Source organism: Suricata suricatta, chromosome 4, assembly GCF_006229205.1.
Source record: "Suricata suricatta isolate VVHF042 chromosome 4, meerkat_22Aug2017_6uvM2_HiC, whole genome shotgun sequence".
Lineage (NCBI taxonomy): Eukaryota > Metazoa > Chordata > Mammalia > Carnivora > Herpestidae > Suricata > Suricata suricatta.
Window position 1 is genome coordinate 60257727 of NC_043703.1, and position 19716 is coordinate 60277442.

Below are 19716 nucleotides of genomic sequence, written 5' to 3' on the forward strand. Positions count from 1 at the left end.
ATCTATAGTCTCTTGATTTGTTCATTTTAGCCACTCTGACTGGTGTGAGGTGATATCTCAGTGTGGTTTTGATTTGTGTTTCCTTGATGATGAGTGATGTTGAGCATCATTTCATGTGCCTGTAGGCCATCTGGATGTCCTCTTTGGAGAAGTGTCTGTTCATGTCTTCTGCCCATTTCTTCACTGGATTATTCATTTTTCAGGTATGGAGTTTAGTGAGCTCCTTATGTATTTTGGATACTAGCCCTTTATCTTGTATGCCATTTGCCACTATCGTTTCCCATTCTGTCGGTCGCCTGTTAGTTTTTTTTATTGTTTCCTTTGCCTTGCAGAAGCTTTTTATCTTGATGAGGTCCCAGTAGTTCATTTTTGTTCTTGATTCCCTTGCCTCTGGGGATGTGTTGAGGAGGAAATTGCTGCGATTGAGGTCTAGGACGCTATTATTTTGAATTCAGGTGAGCTGTACCATCCTTGTTATGGTTCACTCCTCATAAGGTCCCAAGTGGCATTGTCTGTCCTTATCTGAAAAACTAAGAGTAATGATAAGCAGACCCAGCTCCCCGCTTATTTCTCTAGGTCTCAGTTTCCCCATTAGTAAAACAGGGATAAAGGGTTTCTGCCTCAGAGAGTTGTTGTGAGAATCCCGTGAAACACATGTGCACGGTTCTCAGCTTTGTGCTTGACATGTTGGGAGCAAGTCCTCCCCTAACACTTGGCCGCTGTGTCATTATGCTTTACAAAGTTGTATCATTACATCATACAGCAAGTTCACGGCAAGTATGAGCAGAATTCAAAACTAAATCTCAAATTGCATGTAGTTAACTTCTGGCTTTCTCTAACTGATCGTGTCTCTTTCATGTTACCATTTATAGGAATGCATTTCTTTAGAAGTGAGATTTCAAAGCAAGATTTCCCCAAAGTTCAGATTCTGAATTCTTTGCATAATGCCCTATGTAATCACAAAGAACTAGGGTTATTACAATTCCGTCCATGCCCCGCGCTCCTCATTGTGTTCCTTTTCCTTCTCCTGGGTGCAGGCCTGGTCTTGGCCAGAGAATCATCTGGCAGGGATTGCCTGATTTGCAGACATCTTCATCCCTGCTAAGCCCCGGGCACCCTGACAGCCCACACCTCTGATTATCCTTGGAACCCCAAGGGTTTCTTGCTCCAGCTTCACCCACTTTCTCTCCTTGGAAGCTCATTTCCTTTGACTTTCTCCATACCCCCTGGTCAGTTCTCTTCTTGCACTTAACCTCTCTGGCCTAGATTTCATGGACTGTTTCATCTCTCTCTACCAATACCCTAAACTCTTGTGCCCTGTAATCCTTCTGATACAGGAATCCAGCTGCCTCCTGGCTGCCCGCTGGGCATGCAAGCTGCACAAGAAGGTCATGCCTGGGCACCAAGGGACACTGTGAGTGGGTTCCACCTCCGTCCGCAGCCGGGCCCACCATGCTCCCCTGGTCAGCGCTGCTCTCACTGCCACACAGCGCAGCTGGCAGCCATCTGATACAAGTCACCTCACCCCGTCACTAAAATATCTGTGTGCCTGCAGCCGTCAGTCCTCCTTTGTCACCACCATGGAAGAAGTGTCACTCCTCCAATGTGAGGTCAACCTTCCTCTCTGGTGTGGACCCCAGTCCCTTTGCTCATGTCAGGAATCCTCTGTTAATCCTTATCCCCTCTCCCTCCTCTGTCTCTAACTGTCCCTTGATGGGCTCATCCCTATCAGCTTTGAAATATACTTAATTCTCTTATCTAAAAACACAGCAGACATCTCCCCTCATCCGCTGGCTCTCCCCTACGAGATACCGCCTTTCTCTCCTCTTCCTTTTATAGCCCAGGTTCTTGAAAAAGTCACCTATACATTGTGATGTATTTCCTCACCTCATGCTCACTTTTCAGCCCATGTCTAAGCCACACCCCTCCCCTGAAAGTGCTCTCACTAAAGCAGCCAGCGGTTGACTTCCAAGTTCCCAATACCTAGGAGCTTTGCAGTCTGTCTTCATTGACCTTGATTCTGTGACCCCACGCTCGCCTCGCTTACCTCCCACCTGCCTGGCTGTTCCTTCCTGGTCGCCTTCGCCTGCCACTTCTACCACCTGGTCTCATCCATTAACTATTGGAATTCTGCATCTTTATTTTTTTATTTATTTATTTTTTAAATGTAAAAGGCCTTTATTGAGAGCATTCTCGGGCAAGGTTCCCTGGTCTGGACAGAATGGGCCAGGGAAGTCCTCCATCTTTATTTTTTTTTATGTTTACTTACATTTGAGAGAGAGCTCGAGGGAGCATGAGCAGGGGAGGGGCAGGAAGAGGCACACACAGAATCCGAAGCAGGTTCTGCTCTGAGCTGTCATCAGAGAGCCTGATGGGGGTCTCTCACAAACTGTGAGATCATGACCCGAGCCAAAGTCAGACACGTAACTGACTGAGCCGCCCAGGCGCTCCTGGACTTTTGCATCTTATACTAGATCCTCTTTGTTTACTCTTAACACACCTGATGCCAAGGACTCCAGCCTGGCATCCCTTCCCTGCATCTAAGTGCTGCTGCGTAGCTGTCGCCCCTCACAGGTCTCCCTAGAAGTAGACTCCTCATCTTCCCCCCTAAACCTGCTCCTCAGGACAGGCCTCCACCACCCATTTCATTGTTCAAAGCAGAAACCCGGGAGTCTTCCTCTCCTTCACCTCCTGTAAATAATAAATCACTAAGTCCTATGAGTTTTGTCTCCTCGGGGTCTGACTCTCTCCACGTTGCCCCAGTTCTGCGGATACCACTAGGTTTAAACCTCTCTCATCCCTTGGCTGACCTATTGCAACAGATTCCTAATTGATTCTAGCTCCCTCCCCCATCCACTTTGTTCTCTCACTGCAGCCAGAGGGATTGTTTAAAATTCGGGTCTGCGGAGGCTCTTCCCCTGCTTCAAATCAGTCATTCAGCCCCCTCACTGGATATGAGGATGAGAATCCACAGGGCCCTCGGTGGCTGCGCTGCCCAGCCCACAGTCACCATCCCTGGGCAGGCGCCTCCTCCCACCTTCCCCTGGTTGACATCAGCCTGTCTCCCAAGTCCCCACTTGGGTTACTCTTCCTTGACCCCAAACTAGCTAAATTCTTTGCTATAAGCTGGCGGGGCGTCCTTTGTTCCTCTTTCATGGCACTGATCATTTCTGTCATGATTTGTTCAGTGTCTTTCTCTGTCCGCCCTCATGGGGGAAGTGCATTTGGTAGGAAAAGCCAACTTGTGCTGCCATGAAGCTATTTATGCTATTTATTTGGCCTACTTAGAAGGCCTGGCACTTTAATAGGTGTTCAATACATGTTTTCTTAAAGTGAAAATTGAATGCAAATGGGGCCAATCCAGATATGAAGTCATAGTCATGTAGTTTTTTTAAACTTATTTTTTGATAAATAAGAAGTGTATATATTTAATATATAGTTTCCTTGATGATTACATTTTTAGGCCGTCTTCTCATTTCTGTGATTAAATGGTCTTGTTTTTCTTTCATAATGACTGAACAAGAGCTTTTTACCAAGAACAGAACTATCAACCCTGTCAGTTCCTTCCTGTTTGCAGATTGTGTATTATCTTTAATTCCCTGTCAGAATCTTTTTAAAGCTATCTGTCCACCTTGTGAGTTAGTTTACCTAAAACCAGAAAATATAGTTTTAAAACTTCCTACAAGTAGACCCTTAGACGCTTTAATACTCCATAGTTCTTTGAAAGTGAATGAATCTGTAAATCCTTCAAAGAGTAAATGCTTCTTTTGGAATTCCTTAGGAATATCCTTTAGGATATCTTATGTTCTGTGTGTGATCATCTGACATAATAAAGCTGATGTTTATATAGTGATTACTTTGTAACTAAGCATTGTTCTGAGTAATTTATAAATATTAAACCTGTTTAGTTTTTACAACCCTATTAGGTTTATAATTTTGTCAATTTTATAGGTGAAGACATAGAAGCACAAAATTAAGTAACTTGCCCAAGGTCAGTGGGTGGTTAAGTGGCTTAGCCACTAACGGTGGTTGATGGGCTTTTACCATTATTCTGTACTGCCTCCCATATAATCAACTGTCAATTCATGTATTAAATAATATAAAGTGTTTAAATTGAAAAAAACATATACCATTTTCTCATCTCACTGGTTTATCTTATGCTGTCCACCCCTCTTGAAAGACACATAACTGTCTTTGGAATCCACAAGCATGATTTGGCCAATGTAAATGAGCCTTCTTCTGTGCTCAGAAAGTCTGAACTGCTTATCCAGCTGCCTTTGCTGCATCTACTGCTTTTAGTTACTCACTCTTGTCTAGGGAACTTTCTTTTCTTTCTTTTTTAAAGCTAATGTCCTTTTTTTTAATGTTTAATTTTTTCATTTGTTTTGGGAGAGAGAGATAGAACACAAGTTGGAGAGGGGCAGAGAGAAGAAGAGAGAGAGAGAGAGAATCCCAAGAAAGCTTTGCACTGTCATCACAGAGCCTGATGTGAGCCCAATGTGGGGCTTGAACCCACAAACTGTGAGATCATGACCTGAGCTGAAACCAAGAGTCAGACATTCAACTGACTGAGCCACCCAGGCACCCCTAGATAACTTTCTTACAAGCATGTTTTGTTTAGTTGCTTTCGTTTCTTGAGCAAAATATCTTCCAGTTGTGAATATTTCATGGGCTGTATTCTTTCAGATAGTCTTGAGGTGTATAAACAAATCTCCCTTTTCCTATTCCAGACAAATTATGCTCTTTCAGAATTAATATCCTCTATAGTAGCCTGAAAGGTATTTATCCTGGCCAAACAGGTTTGTTATGCAGTGTGAGTGCATGTATGGACATCTAGCCAGGACCAAACAAAACAGCTTTCATTCATGAAGAGCATTTGAAATATTGGTCATCTTGCTCTTTATTTCTAAAACATGAACTACATTTATCTTTTCATTTTTCCTAGTATTTCCCTCAAAGTTATTGGTAGAAATCTTCAGGGAACAGACAGAATTGCTTAAGGCATTAAAAACTTTTGCCTGATTAAATTTGTTAATTGCTTTGATTGATTTCCTGGTTTCCCGTTTGATTAATTTGGCTTAAAATTAAAGGACATAAGATGTAGCCTAAATGTTTGCTTTTTATTGTTGATTGTCTTAGGACAAAAATTTCAAAATGAAATTTTTGACATTAAGTTTCATGCTTTTATTCCGGAGATGACCTTCTCTGGAGTCGCTGCACCTCCTTGATGAGAGCACATTTGAACCTTTTTCCATCTGATGAAAAAGAAAGTTTCATGCTTTTATTAAAACTTTTTCCCCCCTGGCCACTACTAGTGGAATTTTTGTTTTTAGTTTGACAAATAACTTTATATATTAAGTAAATTATATTTATGTAAAGTAAATGAGAGTTTACAAAAAAGATTATTAGTATTTGTAATTCTACCTTTTGTAGTCTTAAATATGAGCATAAGAGAAGAATAAACTATGCATTGATTTAATTTGCAGTTCAGATTTCTCAGTATTGGAATTCCCAGTAGATTTTTCAAAAATAAATTACCATACTTTAACTCAGAGAGATTTTAATATGAGAGTCCCAAAGCTTTGCAGGCACGAGGGGCTTAGTGTCTGAATAGCTCTGTAGCTTAAGGACAAAAGCCGGCTTATTGTTCTCCCATTTGAGAAGCTGCAGTGTGATCTGGAGACACAGAACCAATATTGTGTTCAGTTGGACCTCTGGATGGAACATAATTACCACAGTTGATGTTGGTCCAGGACAGTGGTTTGTAATGCTCCCACTCTTGTGAAAATCCCAGAGACTTTTAATTACTATAAAGAGCTCATATTCCATGACTCATTTCAGAGATTGCACCACTTGGATTACCTGAGAATGTATTTGCCCTATGTGTTCTCCTTATGTTTTTGTAGTGCTTTATATATCTTTGAGTGTATTGAATTTTTGCCCACAAAGGATGAAGAAAGACCTTTATGCAGAGTGTGTTTTGGTGCCTAGGGTTGGTATGACCTGGGTCTTGAAGTTGGATGGGTACTGATAGAGAAGGGTTTTAGGATAATTTTTTATAGGAGACTATTTATTCTGTCTGGCAGTGATTACATATATGCTTGGAAGAGATACTTGCGTGTGTCAGTAAACTGTTCTGGAATATTTTGTATGGGTTTTGAAGCTCTGGTGTTAGGTGCACCCCCATTTAGGATTGTTAAGACTCCTTGCTAGATTGACCTTTTATCATTATGTAATAATGTCCCTCCGTATTCCTGGTAGTATTCCTTGTTCTGCTGTCTACCTTGTCTGATATTAATGTAGTTACTCCAGTTTTCTGTTAATGAATGTTCATGAGTATAACTTCTCCCACCTGTTAACATTTAACCTATTTATGTATTTAATTTTTAAAGTGAGTTTTTTATTAAATTTTTTTTTACTTGAGTATAGTTGACACACAGTGTTACTTAGTTTTAGGCGTACAACATAATGATTCAACTCCTCTATATGTTATGCTGTGCTCAACACAAGTGTGACTGCCGTTTGTCACCATACGATGCTATTACAATATCATTGACTGTTTTCTCTATTCTGTGGCTTTTATTCTTGTGACTTACTCATTTCATAACTGGAAGCCTGTATCTCCCACTTCCTGTCATCTGTTTTTCCCATCTCATCACCCCTTTCCTTCTGGCAATCATCAGATTGTTTCTGTAGGTATACATCTAATTCTGCCTTTTGTTTGTTTATTCATTTGTTTTTTAGAATCTACATATGAATGAAATTCTATAGTGTTTGTTTTTCCCAGTCTGACTTATTTCATTTTGCCTAATGCCCTATAGGTCCATCCATGTTGGTGCAAGTGGCAAGATCTCATCCTTTTTTGTGGATGAGTAATATTCTTGTGTGTGTGTGTGTGTGTGTGTGTGTGTGTGTGTGTGTGTGTGTGTGTGTATGTGTGTATGTACCTACCCCACATCTTTATTTATTCATCAATCAGTGGACACTTTGGTTACTTCCATATCTTGCGTATTGTAAATAATGGTGCAGTAAACATTGGCATGCATATATCTTTTTGATTTCATGTTTAAGGTGAGTTTCTTTTAAGTAACATATAGTTGGGTTGTGCTTTTTTACCCAATCTCACAATCTCTATCTTTTAAAAGGTGTGTTTAGATTACTTATATTTAGTGTAAACATTATATGGTTAGACTAAAATCTATCATCCTGATCATTTTATATCTGTTTATTCTGTTCTTTGTTTCTTCCTCCTCATTTCTTCCTTCTATTAATTGAATATCTTTATGGGTTAGTTTAACCACACTGTTGGTTTACTATTTATACCTTAAAATGTTTTTAGTGGTTGTCCTGCAGTTTACAATATATATCTTTAATTATTCTTGATCGATCTTTGAGTAATAGTATTTTGCTTCACATGTAGTATAAGGACCCTATTAACTGTACACTCCCAATTCATTACACCCATATTCTTTGTGTGATTGTCATACATTTTACTTTGTATATGCTATGAACACATAATACTATTCATCTTTAGCATTATGTTTAAGAGCATTTAAAAGTAAGAAAAAATGAGTTTTATTTTTACCTTTATAAATGCCATTTCCAGCACTTTTCAGTTTTTTGTACAGACACAATTTTTTTTTCTGGTGTCATATTTCTTCTGCCTAAAGCTTTTCTATTAACATTTCTTGTAGTAAGGATCTGCTGGTAACTAATTTTATTCATTTTTGTTTGTCTAAAACCTCTTTATTTCTCCTTAATTTTTGGAAGATATTTTAACTGGATATAGAATTCTGAGTTGGTGTTTTTTTCTTTCATTATTTTAGAGATATTACTTCATTTTCCTTGGATTACCTGCTGTATTTCTCGTCTTTATTCTTCCATATACAATGTATGTCTACCTTCCACCTTCCTTCCTCCTACCACAGCCTTCAGAGTTTTCTGTTTTGGGTTTTTATCAGTTTAAATATAGTGTGTCTAATTTTGTTGTTGTTTATTTACTTTCTTGTATCTATTCTGCCTAATGTTTTCCAAGCATCTTGGGTAGAGCTTAGTATACTTCATTAATTTTGGGGAATTCTTGGTCATTATTTGATTCTCTTTATCTCTTCTGGCATTCTAATAACCTAAACAAGAGATTATTTGATATTGTCCCCCAGATCTTGGATATTCCATTCTGTTTTATTCACTCTCTCTTTTTAATCTTTGTGTCTTGATTCGATTGATTTCTATTGACCTATATTAGACTTACTGTTACTTTCCTCAGTAAGTCTACTTATGAGCATTCTAGAAGGCATTCTTTATGTTTGTTACCATGTTTTTCATTTCTAGCATTCCATTTACCTCTTCTTAGTTTACAACTCTCTAGTGAAAATTTTCATCTACTCCTCTTGTTCACCTTTCCACTAAAGTCTTTTAACTTCTCTCTCTGATAGTCCAATACCTGGGTCACATTTGAGTCTGGTTCTCTTGATTACTTTATTTATTGATAGTTTTTTTTCCTGCTGCTTTCTGTGTCTCATAATTTTTGGTTGAAAGTTGCATGTCTTATTTAGAACTGTAGACAACAATAAATAGTACTTATGTAGGGGAAATGGGCATACCTGGCTTTTGCTAGGCCTTTAGTGTGGGGACTGGGTCAGTGCACTAAAGAATTGATCTGTGTTTGGGTTTGTGCTGTTGCTATGGCCATCCTCGGTACATGACAGAGTTCAGAGTTTTCTAATGTTACTTTGCAGTTAGGGTAGGAGTTGGCTTGCCAGACGGTTTTCTCCACATTTCTGTTACACCCTCAGCTTTAGGTTTGCGCCTGCACACAAGAGAGGCTTCTGTCTGTCTGTCACTCTTGCTGCTGTCCTAGCAGTAGGTTGTTAGTACTTGATACTTGGAAATTGCTAGCATGGTGCAGGGTAGGGTTTGGGTGATGGGAGCTGGAGAGCTTTCTCTTGTTCTAATTCATCCTTAGTCTTAGATAAATGCTGTGCCCCGAGTCTCATGGATGGGGCCTTCTTGATCTTGCCTCTCTCCAGTGGTGGAAGCTCTTTAATAGTCCAAACTCAGTATATTTTCTGCTCCTCTCCAGGGGTGAAGAGTTCCTTCTTTTTCCATTCTTTAGCAACCCTGAGTCTCAACTCATGCCCTTAAAGTGACAGGGCTTCTGCTCTGTCCCCAATGGCTGAGGCTTTTGTTGGTAGAGTGGATGGGGAGGAGGATTCTGTGAGGTTTGTCTTTCTCACAGTGCCACTCCCATCCATCCTCAGGCCTCCACTAAAAGGAAGGAATTCTCTGGTCTTGTACCTACCCTCAGTCCTTGTTGTGAGCATCCAATGGGATCCATGAAGAACCTACAAGTGGGTACAAGTGGACATGTGGCTCCCAGGGATTCTATATTCTCATGCTGGCCCACACTAGGCCTCTAGCAATTCATTATATTTTTAGATGACTTCCTTTCACTAGCTTATATGAGGCCTGGAACCCACATCGGGAAACAAGGTTTACATCCTGTCTTTCCGTAGAGGAGCCTGTCTTTCCTTATATTTTAGGCCATTTGGTTGCCCTGTGACCTTTGCTCTCTGATGAGTTCCAAAATGGTTAACATTTTGTAAACATGTTACAAACGTTACAACATGTAACATTTTGTAAATTATACAGCTTTTCCTTTGTCTTAAGGGTGGTTAAACAGTCTTTCCAGCTTCCCACATCTTTAGGAATATTTTTATTTACTGAGATTTGAGTGCGCTGCTTCATTTGGGTGCAGTTAAATTCTGATTCTCAAATGAACTAGTATTAAAAGCATGGCTAATGTCCTTACAGAAACTTGGGGGCTATGGCAGCCGTGGAGCCAGTGTAGTGCCACGTGTGGGGATGGTGTCAGAGAGCGACGCCGCGTGTGCCTGACTTCCTTCCCCTCCAGACCTGGCTGCCCTGGAGTGTCCATGGAGACCTCCCTGTGTTCCCTGGAGGACTGTGCTGGTAGGTATTCTTCTTTCTTCGGGAATACGTCCCCAGAGGGCCTGTTGAACCCAGGCGTGCTTGAAAATCACCAACCTGAATTCAGAGGTGGACACGTTGACACACTGCTGTTATTGCTGGCTTTACTAAGGCTGTACTCATTAGTTTTTCTGTGACTGGGAGTAGCTGGCCAGTGAGATGACAGGAAACAGAACACTGTGGAAGATAGGGAAATGACAAGGAAATCATTTTTAAAAATACAAAAATAGGAGGATGATCATGTCTTCCTAGGATACTTTTGTTTTTATTTTCTTATTTATCCTTTACTTCTTCCTGCCAAAATTGCAGAAGAACATTTTAAAAATGCTTTTTCTCATCACCTTAGAGAAGACCACATAGACCTTTAAAAAATTTTTTTAATGTTTTCTATTTATTTTTGAGAGACAGAGATACTGCAAGCAGGGGAGGGTTAGAAAGAGAGGGAGACACAGAATCCGAAGCAGCCTCCAGGCTCTGAGCTGGCTGTCAGCACAGAGCCCAACATGGGGCTCGAACCCATGAACCGTGAGATCATGACCTGAGCCAAAGCTGGATGCTTAACTGACTGAGCCACCCAGGTGTCCCTAGACCATTATTTGTCAAAATGAGTCAGGTCACCCTGTCTTATCCCTAAGTGGCCCTACATTTATTCTTTACTACCCCTGTTCAGGAGGAGAAGGTGGGAGATTTCTTCCTGTCATCATCTAGAGACGAGCCTTTCCATCATCTTCTCAGCCATTTCGAAGGCCCTAGTGGGTGTTCAGTGAGTTTTGATACAAACAGTTTATAGATGTAATGCTGATGGGGCTCAGTTAGGTGTGCCTCAGTTTACAGAGTTGAATTCCATTCATTTGCCACAGGTTACAGTAATAACAATCTTTGTTCTGTCCACAGACCATCTCACCTACTGATCTACAAACAGCCCCCATTTAATTTTCCAGCCTTTGCTTTGGTCCTGACCCTTAGAGAAACTTCTTCCACTCTCCAATTCCAGTTTCAAAAACCATCCCTAGTTCCTTGTCCCTTGGGATCTGGAGGAGTTAGATGTTTTTCTGTGTTTGGATCTCAGAGCATCTTTTAGCAAAAACCACAGGCACCTGGCAACACCTTGGCCAGTGTCCCCACCTATGACCTTAGAAATTCATTTGTGCTATCTCATTTTTCCAGCCAGTGCTGTAGGCCTTGTTCCCTTTATTCCAGCATCCTGAGGATATTCTTTCTTTTGATTTTCCTCAGACTTAGGCTCTTCTGCTAGCCCTCAGCCTGCCTCTCTTCTTTCATAAGCCCTTGGCCTCACTCTGAATGTGTTCTTTCTCCAGTTATATTTCATATATTTTCTAAAACTCTATTCTATGTCTACTCTTTCTTTATAAGTCCCTTTTACTTTCACAGCTTCTGTCTTGAGTATAATTACCTTCAAATATACCCGTTCATCTCAATTCTGGGATGGCATCTTTTTTTTTTTATGTTTTTTAAATTTATTTTTGAGAGACAGAGAGAGACAGCATGAGCTGGGGAGGGTCAGAGAGAAAGGGAGACACAGAATCTGAAACAGGCTCCAGGCTCTGAGCTAGCCGCCAGCACAGAGCCCGATGTGGGCCCCAAACCCACAAACTGTGAGATCATGACCTGAGCTGAAGCCAGACGCTTAACTGACTGAGCCACCCAGGTGCCCCTGGGATGGCATCTTAAGATATTCTATCTAGAGTTCCATAATGAAGGAATGAATAGATGAACTCAAATGAATTTACAATCAATTGTCACTGGCTTCTACTGTACTTTTAGAAGTGACAACAGTATAAATGGTTTATTGACTATCTGCTATGTGTCAGTACTTTAAATACATTATCACACTTAATTAGGACTCCACAGCACAGAGAAGATAACTGACCTGCCCAAGACCATCAAGCTAGAAAGCAGAGGACTAGATCTGACCCTTCTCACCTACCTATCTTGAACACCTTGCCTTTCTACACAGGCCACTCTCGCTTTCTGGAAGCATCAATAACCTGGAATTAGCAATTAGTTTTGAGAATATATGGAATTACTCATGTTCTATTGTCTTAACTCTTTAATATTGGGTGGGAACTAGAAATTTATACTATATTTTTGGAAAACTTGCTAACTAGAAATTATAAATTAGCAAAAAGGTCTTCAGATACCTGCTTATGTGGATAAAAATGATCATTTGTTCCAAATGTTCATCTTCCTATTCAACCTATTTTGAAAATCTTTGAAATCTTCAAGTGAAAGAGAGACGTAGATGAGGCAAACGGGTGAGGTCAGCAGCACTTTGGCTTTTCTCCAGCCATGGTTTTGAAGGGAGCCAGCCACAGTCAGAGATAACTGCTAAATAAAGAGGTCCATGGTGTGCAATTGAATTGCTGCTCCCCATGGACATAAGCAGCCACTTTACGTGAATGAAGTTATGTCAGGAACAAGTCTTTCATCATTCAACTATGTTCACTTGGTTGAGAGTTTAGTTTTGTTTGGCTTTGAAGGATGTTTCCGTGTCAAGTTCTATATTAATTTGACCATCTCATTCACACATGAGAACGGGAGGACCCACTGCCATTATGCCCCTGTTCCATCTGGTGGGATATTCATCATTTTGCTATTACCTTTTTAATAATGAATTAATCTAGCATTTATTGAATACCAACTATGAGTAAGTTACTATGACTGGAGTTGGGAATACAGTAAAATCTTAGATTGTGAGTAACTTGTTTGGTTAATGTTCTGCAAGACAAACAAACATTTTAAATAAGTTTTAACTTGATAAATGAGCACTGTCTTGCAATATGAATGGTACATGATGCCGAATGTCACATGATCACAACTGAGCCAATGTTTCTTGAAATTTGCTTTGATATACCAGTGCTTTGGATTACAAGTATGTTTCCAGAATGTGTTATGCTTGCAAACCAAGGTTTTACTGTATATGGATAAGACATGTTCCTATCTGGAAGGCACTTAGGATATAGTAGCTCAGCAGACACATAAATAGGAATAATATACAGTACAGTGTAGAACCTACAATGAAAAAGATATCCACAGCTTATTATGGAAGCTTTCAGGGGTAAAAATCCATGCTGGAAATAACTCCTTTCTTGGGGGTGGTGATATTTGAGCTAATGTTTGAGAGTTGAGTAGGTGTCCCTGAGGTGAACCAAGGGAGAAAGGGAATTTAGCAAAGGGACCAATGAATGCAAACATGAAAGAAGATGGTACATTAAGAGACCCAAAGAACTAAGAATAGTTTAATGTATCTAGAGTATAGTGTACCAGGAGGGAGTGGTAAAAATGAAGGTGGACAAGTAGGTAGGAGCCAGATTCTGAGGGACTTTCCAGGTTTGGCCTGTATTTCAGAGGGATCTCTTAGGTATAGTGGTAAGAATACATTGGAAGGGGTAAGAAGAGCAGAAGCAAGGCTTGTTAAGTGCTTTTCAGTAACCCAGGTGAAAAATGAAATGATGACAGTGGGAAGACAGAGGAAGGAAGGGCTCAAAGACTCTGGATGTGGTAAGTGCTAGAGAGGGAAGCATCAAGGGTGAAAACCAGGACTCTAGTACTGGCGACTTCATGGACAGTAGTGCCATTTCCTTGATAGGATATTCGATAAGGCACATGTTCTGGGGGAAAGAGGATGAGTCTTGGGCATGTGGAGGTGAAGGTGTTGATAGGACATCAGTGGAGAGAGCAGAGCTAATGGAGCCAGGATAGGATCTAAATCTCCTTGTTCCAAAGTCGATGTTCTTCTCTCCAAATTTAATAAGTGAGTACTATCATTGGAGCCAAGAAGAGAAAAGATTTCAGGAAGTGTTGGGAAGTGGCCAATACTGCAGAGCTCAAGGAATATCAGGACTAAACTTTTTTGAATTTAGCTAAAAGATCATTAATGACCTCAGCAGAAACTACTTCACTGGAATCCTGGAGTCAGGTTGCAGGAGTCAGAAATGATGATGTAGAAGGAGTAAGACAACAAATATGGACTCTTCTTTCTTTTTTTTAAATTTTTTACATTTTTTTTTTGAGAGAGAGAGAGAGAGAGACAGCGTGAGCAGAGGAAGGTCAGAGAGAGAGGGAGACACAGAATCTGAAGACAGGCTCCAGGCTCTGAGCTAGCTGTCAGCACAGAGCCTGACATGGGGCTTGAACCCATGAACCGTGAGATCATGACCTGAGCCAAAGCCAGACACTAAACCTACTGAGCCACCCAGATGCTCCTAGACTCTTCTTTCTTTAAGCTTGGCTGGGAAGACAAGGAATAAGATATGGTTGTGGCAGTAGTGAGAGTGCTCTGGAAAGGTCTATTAAAAGTGAGAGCTTAAGCATGTTAGCATGGAGCTGCCTAGTGGAAAAGCTGGAGAGAAATGGTACAGAGGGTTGATCCCCCTTGAGAAGGGTGATCGAGAGAGCACTTGGCAGACCTGCCTTTGTATGAAGACACTTCTCCCACTAATTCCATAGAGAAAGAAGTGAATAGAAGTGTGACTGCTCCTAAGTCTGTAGGGGAGATGCTAAGCTGGGGGATGTACTTTCCAGATAGCCTCTATTTTTGTGTGAATCAGTGGTATTCTGAGGAGGAGGGTTGGTAGGGGACTTGAGGAGAGTGGTAAAGTTTGTGGGGAATGGAAGAGTTGAGTTGCTTAGGAACCCATGCTGCCCATACTGTGGGCAGCTGAGGTCAGGGCTGTCAGTAGCAGAGGCACTGACCTTCACAGATGTATTTTTTTCTCCACTATTGCTCAGTGCCTTGGTGCAGCAATTGATAATTCACATGTACTGGTTTACCAAGGGATGGGCTTTTGCTGTAGATCAAGGAAAGGAGTCTGGCTCAGTACTAAAAGTCAGAGAGTTGAGGTTATTGGCAAGAGAATGGTTTATATGATGGCTCATGAGTATAAGGAGAGAAGGGAGGCCAGGAGCTGGCTGGCAGATGGGGAGGGAATAAATGGATGAGTTGTGGAATCAGAAATTGCAGTGAGGTTGAAAAACCAGCGTAATAATACTGACTGAGTAAGAGGAGAAGATACAGCTTGAAAGTGAGCTGTGAAATTTAAGATTTCAGAAGAGGAGCAGCTGAAAACAATGGTAAGGCATTATATGTTAGATGGGCACTGACGTTGCCCAAGTAGACCTAGCTGTAGGATGGTGAGAAAGACTGAGACCCAGGTGCTAGTGACTGATGGCAGCCACAAGGTTGGAGGATGGCAGTTTGAGGGAGTTTAGGGGGATGGTCTGGGTAGATGGCATGGGCATCAGAATAGAAGACACCTTGAATATCACCCCTAGTAACATTTATGGATATGTATCCTCAGTCAAGGGAAACAAAAGCAAAAATAAACAATTGGGATTACAAATAAAAAGCTTTTGCTGCACAACAGAGGAAACCATCAACAACACAAAAGGGCAACTTACTAAATAGGAGAAGATATTTGCAAATGATATATCTGATAGGGGGTTAATATCCAAAAAATATAAAGAACTGATACAACTCAACACCACATAAACAAAAACAAAGAATCCAATTAAAAAATGGGCAGAGGTCATGAATAGACATTTTCTCAAAGAAGACATACAGATGGTCAACAGACCCTTGAGAAGATGTACAACATCACTCATCATCAGGGAAATACAAATAAAAACCACAATGAGATGAGATATCACCTCACAGAAGATAGAATCGCTAGTATGAAAACACAACAAATAGTAAGTGTTGGTGAGGATATGGAGAAAAGAGAACCCTCATGCACTGTTGGTAGGAAGGTAATTTGATGCAGCTACTGCAGAAATACTACGGAGGATCTTCAAAATAGAAATATGATATGATCTAGCAATTCCACTACTGAGTATTTACCCAAAGAAAAGGAACACTAATTCTTAAAGATATCTGCATCTTACGTTGATTGCAGCATCATTTACAATAGCCAAAATATGGAAGCAACTCAAGTGCTCATCAATAGATGGAATAGATAAAGGAGAGGTGGTACACACACACACACCACACACCACACACACCACACACTAAAAAGGGATGAGATTTTGCCACTTGCAACAGTGTTAATAGAGGGTATTATGCTAAGGGAAGTAAATCAGACAGAGAAAGACAAATACCACCTGATATCATTTATTTGTGGAATCTAATAAACAAAAAAAATAGATTCTTAAATACAGAGAACAGACTGGTAGTTGCCTGAAGGAGGTGAGTGGGTTGGATGGGCAAAATAAGGACAATTAAGAGGTACACACTTAACAGTTATAAAATAAATAAGTCATGGAGATGAAAAGTCGAGCATGGAGAATATGTTTTTAGGTAGAATTTTGATATGGAGGTGAAACAGTTGAAAATGGCAATCAGGAATGAGAATAGTGAGGAACACTCCATGCTGCTGGTCTTGTTTGCTTATAAACAAAGTACATCACAGTTTCCACAAAAAGGGGTGGGCAGGTAAGGTGGTACCCTTCATGAAATCCAATCCTCAGGTAAGGCAAGGAAGGAGGCAAAGGGAAAGGTGCTGGATGCTGATGAGTTTGGTTATCCCATTGGTGCCTGAATCTTGGTGAAACATCTTGATGAACATGGGACAAACCAGTTGGAAAGAGCAGGGGAAAAATAAGACAAATCAACACCCTGTGGAAGGAAGCAAGAGTGGACAGCTGGAAATAGAAGAGTGAACAGAAGAGGCTTCAGCCAGGAAGGCCAGTTCTTTGACATTAGAAGGAAAACTTGAATTGTATTCTATTATGCAAAGACTTGTGCTTGTCTGGGCAGCACATATACTAAAATTGGAACCATAGAGATTAGCATGGCCCCTGTGCAGGGATGGGACACATTCGTGAAGCGTTCAGTATTGCCTAAAGATTTATTTTCACCTATTAATTTCTTCAGATATGCAAACTGAGATACAACCTACCTGAGTCATTTTGCGTGTCAGGTTTTAATACTTGACAAGAATTTTCCGATGTGCATCTCAAAGATACATTTAACTACAGATATCCTGTGTGTACTTTATCTTACACAAAAACCTGGACTTTACCCTGAAACTTTCCTTACGCTGCTTTATTCTACGTGGAACATTTGAGACACGTGTCAGCAGGAGCTAGTGAGCGCAGGAATCACCCCTGATTTTGGTTTATCTGGTCATCTCTTTTCCGTGGGCCCTGGTGTTTTTTTGTTTTTTGGGTTTTGGTTTTTTTGTGTGGTTTTGTTTGTTTGTTTGTTTGTTTTTGGTTTTTGTTTTGTTGGTGGTGTTTTTTGTTTTTGTTTTTGGTCTGGCTTAAGCTGCCAGCAGAGACACGTTGTGTTAAGACCAGAAATCCCAGTCCTTGTTTATTTTACTGGTTTTCTAGGACTGCTAGATAATCAGAACCTTAAAACCACGCAGGCAATCAATACCAGAGAATACATTTACTCTCCCTTGTCTTGTAGCTTTCCAGCCATCCAGTGCGTCCCCTCTTCAGCCCCAGGGTCCGGTGAAGTCCAACAACATCGTGACCGTTACTGGGATTTCCTTGTGCTTGTTCATCATCCTCGCCACGGTCCTCATCACGCTGTGGCGGAAGTTCGGCCGCTCCCCGAAGTGCCGCCCGCCCGCTCGGCACAACTCCGTCCACTCCCCCAGCTTCCGGAAGAACTCCGATGAGGAGAACATCTGCGAGCTGAGTGAGCCACGCGGGAGCTTCTCCGACGCCGGCGACGGGCCCGCGGGGGGCTCGGGGGACGTAGGCATCCCCCTGACCTACCGGCGCAGCCCGCCCGCGGCTCCCGAGGACGACGCCTCTGGCAGCGAGAGCGTGCAGTCCAGCGCCCAGAAGATCATCCCGCCGCTGTTCAGCTACCGCCTGGCCCAGCAGCAGCTGAAGGAGATGAAGAAGAAGGGCCTGACGGAAACCACCAAGGTGTACCACGTGTCTCAGAGTCCCCTGACAGACACGGCCATCGACGCCGCCACGCCCCCCTTAGACGTGGACAGCCCAGACGAAGCCGCCGCAAACAAGTTCCGAATCAAATCCCCGTTTCTGGAGCAGCCCGCGGGCGGTGCCGCGGCCAGGCCCCCCTCCAGGCTGGACCCCCCGGTGCGTCCGGCCAGTTGCGCCGTCAGCCCGAGCCAGACGGTGATCCGCAAGTCCGCGCTGAGGCACGGCGGCGGCAGAGGGGCGCTGCCGGAGAGGGGCCACCCCCGGGGCTCCCACTTCAGGAGGACCGCTAGTTTTCACGAAGCCAAGCAGGCCCGGCCGTTCCGGGAGAGGAGCATGTCCACTCTGACGCCACGGCAGGCCGCCTACACTTCTAGGACGCGGACCTGGGACCAGACCGAAGACAGACTTCGGCCACACAGTCGAGGCGCTGCTCCGTTTCCGGAGAAACCGGAAGGGGCGGGTGCAACCAGAGGTCCATTAAACCCTCCCCCTAAATCCTACACTCTGGGGCACCCCATGAGGAAACCGGACCTGGGGGATAGCCAGGCAGGCTTCGTGGTAGGAGGTGAGAGAACTGAGCCTCACAGAGCTCGGAGGGGCCCGTCCCCCAGTCACAGGGGTGCCTCGAGGAAGCAGCCTTCCCCCACTGCCTCCAAAGATAGCTACCAGAGGGTCAGCCCTCTGAGCCCTTCTCAGGGTAGAAAAGACAAGTGTCAGAGCTTCCCAGCCCACCCTGAGTTCGCCTCCTATGACAATACGTCATTTGGCCTCACTGAGGCCGAGCAGAGGATGCTGGACCTCCCGGGCTATTTTGGGTCAAATGAGGAGGATGAAACCACAAGTACTCTCAGTGTGGAGAAGCTGGTCATCTAGACCCAGATCAGCCCGAGACTTCATACAGTTGGGGTCCTTTGCCCAGCTCCTGGCATCAGCTGTTCACTGAGCTCTATGGACTGTTTTGTGTAGCTATTTGTACATTAGGATTGGGTGGGGAGGGAGTAACTCAAGTGTGTGCATGTGTTTTAATTCATAAGGAAGAAGTTACTTATCCTGCACTTTTCCCTTTGTTATCCTCGTTCTGTTGGTTTATTACTAATAACCACAATAATAAAAATTAAACAAGAGTGAAATAGGGCTCAGTCTCATGTGGATGTGAAAGAGGACAAGATGTGACTTGTAAGTATTAAGTGCTTTGAACACTTTGTTGGCAGTGTGGAACATGAAGTAAATTTGGAAGTCTCAACCATAAGAAGGGCTGGAACAAAGTTAACTTTGTTTATTAAGTTATAAGTAAGAATTTGACTCCTACAGGGGCAATACTGAATGGGTTCTATGTTTGGCAGAACAAATCTGTTATGACTGGTATGTACTAGACTACCTAGAAAATGCTGATGCTGCAAGATATTTCAGAAAAACCTTTCATGCTAGAGTTGGGTGATACCTGAATGTTTTTAATGCAACAAAAAGTCCCGGTGACTTGACGCAAAATTAGGTGAGTTGATTCTGCTTTGGAGAAATAATATAAGAAGCTGATGGTTCAGGTAGTGAGTCAAATGAAGACCTATCCAAATACTCATTGTTTGGAGCAAAAAGTATATATTTTAGAAAGGAAAGTATTATCTCCTGAGAGAGTGTCAACTAGAACATGGGTAGTGGATACTGGCATGGACATTGACTGGCATTAGAATTCTGTGTGTTTCTGGACTAAACTGGCAGCCAAGACCCAGGGGTGTCATTCGGAAACCAGTGTGTATATGTTTCTAAAGGTGACTTTATCATGTTACTGGAAAGTAAGAATGTGAA

At 42.2% G+C, this 19716-nt stretch overlaps 1 protein-coding gene, 1 non-coding gene and 1 pseudogene across 3 annotated transcripts in view; all 3 read left to right on the top strand.

Moving 5' to 3' along the window:
* Positions 1-19043, top strand: part of THSD1 (thrombospondin type 1 domain containing 1) — a 28099-nt gene extending 9056 nt beyond the window's left edge. Inside the window, exons 4-5 of one of the 2 annotated variants that reach the window (XM_029938594.1) lie at positions 9814-9972; positions 17423-19043. In XM_029938594.1, coding sequence (XP_029794454.1) covers positions 9814-9972; positions 17423-18786 — 1523 coding nt within the window. In that variant the 3' untranslated portion in view covers positions 18787-19043. The remainder of the gene's footprint in view (positions 1-9813; positions 9973-17422) is intronic. The other variant, XM_029938595.1, reaches the window with a different exon arrangement.
* Positions 5194-5277, top strand: LOC115290971. Its single transcript, XR_003908338.1, has one exon. It is a non-coding gene; the product is annotated as a small nucleolar RNA MBII-202 (small nucleolar RNA).
* Positions 16750-16849, top strand: LOC115290952 (annotated as a pseudogene).
* Positions 19044-19716: the final 673 nt, after the last annotated feature.